General features: G+C 53.3%; 2 protein-coding genes across 2 annotated transcripts; both read left to right on the forward strand.

The window, feature by feature from the left end:
- Window positions 1-353: 353 nt before the first annotated feature.
- On the forward strand, window positions 354-1,406 carry LOC101763719 (protein STRICTOSIDINE SYNTHASE-LIKE 10). Its single transcript, XM_004974337.1, has one exon. The coding sequence runs from the start codon at window positions 354-356 to the stop codon at window positions 1,404-1,406; it is 1,053 nt and encodes a 350-aa protein (XP_004974394.1).
- A 2,501-nt stretch (window positions 1,407-3,907) lies between these two features.
- On the forward strand, window positions 3,908-6,018 carry LOC101773968 (protein MIZU-KUSSEI 1). Its single transcript, XM_004972678.3, has one exon. The coding sequence runs from the start codon at window positions 4,673-4,675 to the stop codon at window positions 5,666-5,668; it is 996 nt and encodes a 331-aa protein (XP_004972735.1). The 5' UTR covers window positions 3,908-4,672; the 3' UTR covers window positions 5,669-6,018.
- Window positions 6,019-10,286: the final 4,268 nt, after the last annotated feature.

Consider the following 10,286-nt stretch of genomic DNA (forward strand, 5'->3'; position numbering starts at 1 on the left):
CGGTATGGACTCCGCCGCCTGCCTGGACGCCGGCAGCAGGGGTGTGCCTGCAGGGCGACGGAGGAGAAGAGCGGATCGCCATGCTCCGTGCTTCGCACGGCTCGTCTTCTCTTCTATCGTCTGTCGCGTTGCGTGGATTCGTCGGGCGATCGATCGAGGGGATTTGCTGATCAATTAGGGCACCACCACCACCGACGGCGGCGGCGCTATGGACTCTTACACATGATAAACACACAAAAAGAACACCGCGACTGTGTCCGCACTCGATACAACTGCCTCGTCGCGCCCAATATATATAGCCATCCATCAAACCGCAATCTTCATCCATCGAGAAAATTTTGTGTCAAGACACGATGTCGCGCAACTACTGTTTCCTTCTAATCGTCGGTCTTCTTCTATCGTCGTCCTGCGCCTCCAAGCAGGTGGAGGCGGCGGAGCAAACACCCTGGACCGTCCACGTCCCGAAGCCTGACGGCGCCATCCAAAGCCTTACCGTCGAGCGCATCCCGCTGCCCCACGGCATCACCGGCGCCGAGAGCCTCGCCTTCGACCGTAGAGGCCAGGGGCCCTACGCCGGCGTCTCCGATGGCCGCGTTCTCCGGTGGGACGGAGACGCCAACGGCTGGACCACGTTCGCGTACAACGCCAACTACAAGAACAATCCTATCTGCATGGAGCCCGCACGGCGGCCGGAAGACACGGAGAGCATATGCGGCCGCCCGCTCGGCCTGCAGTTCCACGCCAAGACCGGCGATCTGTACATCGCCGACGCGTACCTCGGGCTGATGAAGGTCGGGCCGGACGGCGGCGAGGCCGAGGTCCTGGCGGTAGAGGCCGGCGGCGTGCCCTTCAACTTCACCAACGGCATCGACGTCGACCAAGCCACCGGCGACGTCTACTTCACCGACTCCAGCACCACCTACACGCCCGCGCGCAACACGCAGATCATGATCCACCGCGACACTACGGGGCGGCTGCTCAGGTACGACGCCCGGGCCAAGCGCGTCGCCGTGCTCAAGGCCGGCCTGCCGTACCCCAACGGTGTCGCGCTGAGCGCCGACCAGACGCACGTCGTGGTGGCGCACACGGGGCCGTGCCAGGCGTTTAGGTACTGGATCAGGGGGGCCAAGGCTGGCCGCTACGAGCTCCTCGCCGACCTGCCGGGCTACGCGGACAACGTCAGGCGAGACACCAAAGGAGGCTACTGGTTCGCGCTCAACAGGGAGAAGATCAACGCGACGGCTCCGGAGCACCTCGTCGGCGTCCGGGTCAACAGCAAGGGCGCGGAGCAAGAGGTGATGACGGCGCCTAAGGGTGTCACGCTTAGCGACATCGCAGAGAAGGACGGCAAGTTATGGCTGGGATCAGTGGAACTCGACCATGTCGGCCTAGTTAATTTTAAATAATTAGTTCTTTATAGGTTAAGATTAGATAATAATTATTAGTGGTTAAGAACTAGTGCTATATGCATTAGGCAAGGTTTGCTTAGGTTTTACAGAATTTTAGTTGCGATTTTGAATTTGAATGCAGCTACAGCTTGTCTTATTTTATCTTGCATATTTAAATTGGATATTATCCCTTGGAATTGTACGTATCTTTTAATTGCGTATTGAATTTCTTCTAGTGAATTACTTCCAAATGTCAAGGCATATATATACATGAGTCACTAAGATTAATTATGGAGATTGTAAGGGACTGAGAGTCCCTTCTTTTCTGCGTATCCCTCAGCGTGCCTCTTCATTTTCCGAGCTTGCATTGATTTTCTTTTGCTTGGACTCTAAATTGGACATATTGTCGTATCTATACACTACCACAGGATACCAGGAGCAGACCCAGCGTAGACCCAGTGGCGACACGGACCGCCACTCAGAGTCTAAATTTTCAATGGAATTTGAGCCATTTTCTTGTAGCTCCAAAGGCCCATCCGTCGCCACTCATGTTATGGGCTAGGTCTGCCCCTGCGGGACTCTAAACCGAACTAAGAATTTTTATCTCGCCTCCACAGAGCTTCACAGAGCTTCTCCCTAGCTCATGACCAATACTCCCTCCGGGTGCGTTTGGATGCAGCGGCAATCCTCACCTGGCCTTGCTTGCACAGAAGTTGGAGCAGCAAATGTATTTTGGTTTGCTTGACGTGCTCCCTAGTATAGGGCTGTGCAAGCAAGTTTTTGCTTCAGCAGCAAGTGAGCCGGAACGGCTCTCCGGCGCCGGCAAGGCAAGCCTTGCCTGGCAAAGCGAGGTCAGGCAAAGCTCTGTCTAAAACCAAATGTGCCCGCAATCTCCACCCCTTAGCCTGTCTCCAGATAAACGGGAAGAACACTCGCGTACTAGCGGAGCCAGGCCTGCACAAGCCACTCGCCCAAGGTATCGTCGCCTCACTTCCCTAATGCCTAGGGGGTGTTTGGGAGCACTCCACTCCAAATTTTTGAGCTCCACTCCACCAACTCCACCACATTGCAGATCCACTCCACCAACTCCAAAAAAATACTAGAGTTGTCCACATGTTTGGCAAAATACACAGATCCAACTCCGGAAACAGAAGATCTTGCTGTGTAAAGTCCATTATACCCATGTGAATGGGTCCCACTTGTCAGTCTCCTTTAGTTCTCCCTTTCTTCTCCTTTGCTGGTAGGGAAAGGAAGGCCACGAGCAGGCAGGGGCGGGCACGGGGCGCGGCGAGCAAGGGCGGGCCACGCGGCGGGCGGGCGGCGCGGCGGGGGCAGGCAGCGCGGCAGGGGCAGGCGCGCCAGGCAGAGGCGGCGCGATGGAAGGCAGGGGCGGGCGCGGGGTGCGACGGGAGGCTTTTTTTTGTTTCGCGAACCGGTAACTTGTGTAACGAGTGGCAATGGTGGGTAAATACCCACCAACCCCACGAGGAGGTCTGTAAAGGGAGTTTTTGGAGCACCTCTTGAGGTACTCCAAAAAAACATGGATCTACCCCCCGCTCCACCTTTTTTCTGAAGCCGAAGTTGCTGGAGCTAGACGTGTTTGGTTGCGAAATTTTTGGAGTTGGTGGAATGGAGTAATTTTTCGTGGAGTGAAGTGCTGCCAAACACCCCCTAGTCTCACCAGCCCCGCCGTCCGCACGAAGCGCGCCGCCACCACCATGTCCCGCGCCGCTCGAGTCTCGCCTGGAGGCCGCTACCCCTCAAGATGCTTCCCGTCAAGGTCATCTACTTCTGCTCAGGAGGTCAAGACGGTGAGATAGACGCTAGGGAGTTCGATTCATCCGCATGGAGCTTCGATTCGCTGGAGCTCAATGTCAAGACGGCAAGAGAGTAGCGGCGGAGCTTGATTCGGCCACATGGAGCCTGATTCGCTGGAGAGGCGGGCGAGATTAGCACCTGGTGGCTAAAGAAGACGCCGAGGATGCGCTTGCCAGCAGTATGGAGGCGGTGCCGGCGACCATGAACGTAGCGAGGCTCGCCCCTAAGGCCGGCCGAGGCCCGGCGCGGTGGCGCTCATCCCCAAGGCCGGCGGAGGCCCTGCGACGGTGCTCACTCGCACGGCTGGCCGGGCCCCGCACGCCGGCACTCACCCCCACGGCTGGAGGAGGCCCCGCGCCGCAGCGCTCGTCCCCAAGGCCGGCCAAGGCTCCGGCGCGGCGGCGCTCGCCCGAACAGCCGGCCCGGCCCCGCACCACGGCGCTCGCTCCCACGGCTGGTCGGGCCCGCGCGGCGGCGCTCCCCCGCCCGGCCAGCAGAGCCCCCGCGGTGGTGCTTGCTCGCCCAGCCGGCCGGGCCCGCGCGGCGGCGCACAGCCAGCAGAGGCTCCCGCGACGGTGCGCGCCCGAACGGCTGGCGGAAACCCTACGCGCGCTCGTCCGTACGGCCGGCGGAGTCCCCAGCGCCGGTGGTCGCCCGCACAGCGTTGCGCGCCCGTGCGGCCGGTGGGGCCACGCTGGTGGAGCTCCCGGCACGGTGGCGTACGGGCGATGGGAGCCTGCTGGAGGAGGAGCTCGCGGTGCGGTGGCGTACGGCCGGCGAGAGCCTGCTGGAGGAGCTCGCGGCGCGGTGGCGCACGGCCGGTGGAGAAGCTCACCGGTGCGGTACATGGTCTGAACAAGATTAGAGAAGAGGAAATATCTGGATGGTAACTTCACCTATGCTCTACACAAGGTTATCACAACAATGTTGTACAGCAACCGAACACAATCTTGTGCTAGCCTTGCTTACTTTGACCGAGCAACCAAGTACGAGCAAATTGCATTGCACTAGATAGGCTTGAGTTGGCCTGGCTCCAGATTCTAGCTGGCTAAAACAGACCCTATATGGCTGTCGAATTTATTTTTCCATTTCGCTTGCCCAAATGATGCCTGCAGCTGCCGGCGCAGCAGGAGCCAGGAGGAGCACCCCCTCGAGCAGAGCACGCGGCCATGGCCACGCGCCCACGCCTCGTGAGCTCGTGCTCCTTGAGCTCAGCAACATGAGAGAAACGAGAAGCCCCAAAATGGCAGAGCCGCGAAACCAGGTGGCGCGCGTCCAACCCCCAGGGAGCACGACGACCCGACAAGCGTAACCGCCGAAACCGCCGCCGCCCGTTCCAGCTCATGCGCTCCCCGCCACAGGATAACTAAGGGCCACCCGCACCGGACCGCGCCTCGCACGACTGCCCATCGCGTCGACCGGTCGTCGGACACCTCGCCCGCGTCGCCGGCGTCGGGCGCGCGTCAATGGTGGGCTTTGGCGCCATTTACCCCGCCCCTGGCCGCCCCGCCGACGACGCCCGAAGCCTCCCGCCCTCCGCCGGCGCCACCACACCCGCCGACAGCACCCGGACCTCCTCGTCCTTCGATGGCCGCGCCAGCTACGACGCTGGTCAGCAGCAGCACCCGCCGGCGCGCGCGCCGGGGCACTCGCTGGAGGTGCCGTCCCGGCGGCACAGGGCGGGGCGGCACGGCGGCGCGTCCCGGCCGGCGCGGCTGTTCCAGAAACTGCGGCACGCGCTCCCCGTCCTGACGACGCTGACGCCGCGGTGCGGGCGGCTGCAGGTCGGGACGCCGGCCGAGGTCGCGGCTGCCGGCGCCGCCGCGTCCTCGTCGTCGTCGGCCTCGTCATCCTCTTGCTCCCGCCTGGTGCCCAAGGGCGCGTCCTTCTCGGGGGCCTCGCGGCCGTGCCGGCGCGTGACGGGGACGCTCTACGGCCACCGCCGGGGCCGCGTCGTGCTGGCGCTGCAGGAGACGCCGCGGTGCCTGCCGAGCCTCGTCGTCGAGCTCGCGCTCCAGACGCACGCGCTGCTCCGCGAGCTCGGCAACCCGGCCGGCGCGCGCATCGTCCTGGAGACCGAGCGCCGCCCGGCCCCGGGGCCGGACGCCGACAGCGGCGGCGCGAGGCGGAAGCGCTACGCGCCGCCGCTGCTGGACGAGCCGGCGTGGACCATGTTCTGCAACGGCAAGAAGACCGGGTACGCGGTTCGGCGCGAGGCCACGGACGACGACCTCACGGTGATGGAGACGCTGCGGGCGGTGTCCATGGGCGCCGGCGTGCTCCCCGGGACGAGGTGCTCATCGCCGACGCCCGACGCGGCGGCGGCGGACGACGAGGTGCCGTACATGCGCGGCTGCTTCGACCACGTCATCGGCTCCCGGGACTCGGAGTCGCTGTACATGATCGCGCCCCAGGGCGGCGGCACGGGCCCCGAGCTCGCCGTCTTCTTCGTCCGGCTCTGACCCCCGGTCCGGCCGCCATGGACGTGCGTTCATTTGCATGGCCACACACATGCAAGATCGAAGGGCATCCATCCATTTAGCGCCCGTAAAGAATTGACTCGTGCACCCTCATAATGACCTTGAGATTGACTAAGAACCAAGAACAGAGTCGCCCAAATTGCGATTAGCGCGGTTAACTTTGATTAAGCTCTAGTGGGGTGTACGTGATTCAGTATAGGTTGTGTGAGGTGTTCTTGGATCTGTGCCCTGTGCATCATTGTCACAATCTATCATCATATCTAGTGGAGTACGACAGAAATAGTCACTGAATGGTGGAATTGTGGTCCAAAAAGTTGCTCTTTTCTGAATTCCTTTTTGCTCTTTGTCTAATTGTGGGTTAGTCAGGAGCATGCGACCACGTGGCCTATCCGCACCATCTGTCTTGAAATCAATAGTGAAATAAATTATAGGTAGGTGTGAGAATCATAAGCAGTAGCGGAGCTTGGCAAGATATTCAGGGGGGCAAATTAGAAGAATCATGGTCTAATAGGGAACTGATGAAATTAAGGTTTATCCTTCAGAGCATTTGATAATCTAGACCACGGCCCCCTCTAATCGTAAGGAAGTTCCACCCCTGATCATGAGTATGTGAAAATTTTAATCGGTTGGATAGATATCTTGTGAGAGGAATGAATGGCTTAGAAAAGTCATACGGCTAAAAGTGCATATGGTGTTTTCTTTCCTAGCAACTTAGAGCACGGGGAACTTCTATTTCTAGCCAAGGTGGCCTCAGTGTCGTCTCTGGAAGAGACTGTAGTGATATAAACACCAGTAAGAACGAGATGTTAGTGTTAGGTTTTAAGCTCCTGAATTTTTGTGAGCACACTACTGCCTTCCCTTCTTCCCTCCCAAAGACCCGAACCTTCGCCTCACATATCTACTTTGTATACGATGCGGTGTCTAAAGACGGACCAACACCATCTCGCCTAGAACCAGCTAACATTTTCAAATAAAATAAGTTTAGGGCTTCAGGTATATGTATGAAAATTGGACAAACTCAAGAGATGAACTGCTGTCATAGAACTTATATATGCATGATATGTCAAATTCTTTTGTTTTGATATATCATATCTCCTCTATTTAACAATGCATCAATCCAATCGACTAGGAAAGGTACATCCACAAACACATAATGTTAGGCGTAGCTTGACCACCTACCTAACGCCCAACACTTTACAAGACATTGATAAACAAAAAATTCAACTGAGAAAATAACATGTTATATATATAGCAAAACTGAATCCTAATCAAAATGTGTCACATGGTTGAAAAAAAATTGCAATCCATCCTCCAAAATGTGATGTATGTACCTTTCCACCAGAGTTTCGTCGGCCTCCACGCACCACGCCACAGCACTAGCTAGCTACCCCCATCCCAACATCAGCTTCCTCCTGGCAGCACATCATGCCTTTGGTGTGAGACTTCAAGAATAAGGAAAGAGAGAGAAAGAGGACAAAGAGTGTCATTTTAATTCTGTCCTAAGTCAAACTATTTTATATTTGACTAAGTTTATATATAAATATATCAATACTTTGAAGTCCAGCCAATTTTATTAGATTCTTTATAAATTATATTTTCATAGCATACTATTTAGTGTTATAAATATTGATACTCTTCATTGTAAATTTGATCAAACTTAAAATAGTTTGATTTAGGACAAACATAAAGAAACACTCCTTGTGGAACGGAGGGAGTATAACACAAGAAGATGCGTTGAGAGGATGGGACATCCGGACAAGATCACTTCACCGCGTGTAGCATATGTATGCATTTTCCTTAAACACATGTAGACATTCACATATGTGCACACATGCACAACATGTAGTCACCATATGCACCTTATTGTCAACAGTTTCACCGCTCGCAGCATTTTACAAAGGCACATATGTTTGGCATAGTTGGCGTTATACATGCGAATATCTTCTCTCTCTAAACTGTCTGCCACTTGGCTGTATCCATCATCAAGGGATAATGGTCAATCAAAACGTCTAAATCGATGCCTTGGTCCCGTTGCATTATGTCTTAGTGAAGGTAGTGATCATGGCACATAGGCAAACAAAATGCGCACCAACCTAGCTAAGGTCCTTTTCGAAAATCCTAATCCAGCTTGCTTTACACGCATTAAAGAAGAATACAATTCGGAAGGTCGACCAATGCGGCATGACCACTAGATCACATCACAGATTGTCGTATCGAAAGCACAATTTGGAAGAGAGGTCGATAGCTACAGATCACTGAATCTGTGTGCATCCAGTCTACTGCTCCGATGTTTCTTACTAAATCATAGCAAAATTACAGTCACTTTGGCATTAGACAGCCCCTTTATTTGTTAGGTCCGTTTGTCCGGGCTCAAAAACGTCCAAATTATGTGACATGTTTCGTACTTTTTTAATGCTACTCTTCCAACTTTTATCATTTTCTTGAGTATCACATTTTTATTTTTAAATGAGTCCACGAGTAGGGGGCGTTTCTAGACGCAAGGAACAAGTATTCTGAGCCACTCTTAAGACCCACAAGGTTGTGCAGTGCAAAGGTATAACCACAAGTAACAGTTGCCCATGGTATACATACACCATGGATGGCCAGCACTCTAGCACATAGACAAAATTAAAATACCGAATTATATATGCTAATAAATCATGAGCACCATATAATTTGCAACAAAAGCAAATCGTTCTTGCTTACATGTCTGTCGCATAAAGTGGTGGTTCGTCATTGAATAACTTCATCTTATTCACAGTATGTCACCGATATCTATAGCCGAGTGGCATATCGTTGATTCTCTCTTCTAGCTTATTTGCCATGACTTTCTCCCATGCACTCACTAGATTACTTTGTCCGACGGTTTATCGAAATATGGTGATGTTAATCCTGCAGCAAATAATTGACATATTGCATTTCAATTTTGGAAGCGCTCCCTCCGTTTCTAAATTATAAGGAGTTTTGCTATGTACTCCCTCCATATTAAAATATTTATCGTTATTGACTTTTTCTTTCAATGTTTGGTTATTCGTCTTATTCAAAAAATTTACTGTAAATATACAAAAAGATAAGTCATGCTTAAAATACCTATAATGATAAAGTTAATCATCACAAATAAAATAAATGATACTTACATAATATTTTTTACATAATTTTTTTAAATAAGATGAATGATCAAACTTAACATTGTGATCAAAAGTTAACAATAACAAATATTTTGATGCAGAGGTAGTATCTAGAAGAGCTAAAATCCTTTACAATTTGGAATGGAGGGAGTACTAGCTAAGAACTTGCTATCCTGTGGTGCTTCTGGAACCAAAGAATTGGACAAGTGCCTACCTAACTGTCCGCGGCAAGCTTGTGATCAACAGAGCCGCTCCACTGGAGCAGGGAAAGGTGCTCTGGCAAGTGGCAACCCGTTGCGGCAGTATATAGACACGAGGTCCGTGGCCACTGGCCAGTGTGGAGGAGTGGGGACTCATGCACTAGCACCACTACCGTACCACTGCTAAGATTTCAGGTGAGCTCATCAGTCGTAGCTCACACCGAGCCCCTTCTTCTACGGCAGTTAGCTCTCCACAGGTGAGACCGCCATGGCCAAGCTCGCCGCGCAGCTCAAGGACAAGTTGTTCGGCCTCTTCGGCCGCATCACCAGCTGCGGCCGCGCCCACAAGGACGCCGGTAAGCGCCCCGACTCCGTCCTTGAACTGGCAACACATCTAGGGTGTGTGTGTGTGCGCGCGCGCACTGGACACATCTGCTGATGATGCTTCCTGATCTGTGTCTTGCACTCTTGCTATGTTTCTTCAGCTGGTGTGGCGGAGCCAAAATCGGTGGCATCTCAGGTCCATCTCTACTCTAATCTCTTGCTCGAGATGTTGCCGGGTTAACTGACCGATTTGGTCATTTCTTCTTTTTTATTTCCTTCACACATAACTCATATTTCGTCGATAGCTTAAGCTTTTTGATATGCATATAACGATTGTTGTTGCTCATTTTTGCAGCATGTTGAGATCAGGTCGAGGGGAGGTGCTCCAGGCGGCGTGAATGGAGGGTCCAAGAGCATCAACGATGTTGACATCTAGAGGAGGAAGATGAGAAGCTAGCTAGTATAGTAGCAGCTAGCCCATGGATGGTGATTCCTCCTCATTCCCAAGCGTCGAGCATCCTGTAACAAATCATCGATCAGTTGCTCGGTCGTGTTGGTCCTTCGTGTCACTAATAGCTATCATTTTCAGTTTCTAGTAGTTGTACGTGTTTGATCTGCTCTCGATCTGTTCCAGGCTATGTTGCGTCGTGGTGGTATGGTACTACTGTAACTCTGAGTCCTTCATGTAATCATGTCAATGGTGTGTGGTCTTTTGCAAATTAAGCAGTGGATGGTGCGTTGTGATATGCATTATTAGAAGACTGATATCTGTCGCACAAGAGATTCCTTTTATTTTCTTGAGATTCCCTTTGCTGGAGACTTGTCTCAAGTAGAGTCAAGTGCTTGATTGTTGTTGGTGCTGAACCACTGTGTTACGTGAAACTGATACTGGTCAGTTCTCATATTCATGTCTTTGATCCTTACGTTTCTACAACGTACTGCCTGTGA

The sequence above is a fragment of the Setaria italica genome, chromosome VI (genome assembly GCF_000263155.2).
Source record: "Setaria italica strain Yugu1 chromosome VI, Setaria_italica_v2.0, whole genome shotgun sequence".
Lineage (NCBI taxonomy): Eukaryota > Viridiplantae > Streptophyta > Magnoliopsida > Poales > Poaceae > Setaria > Setaria italica.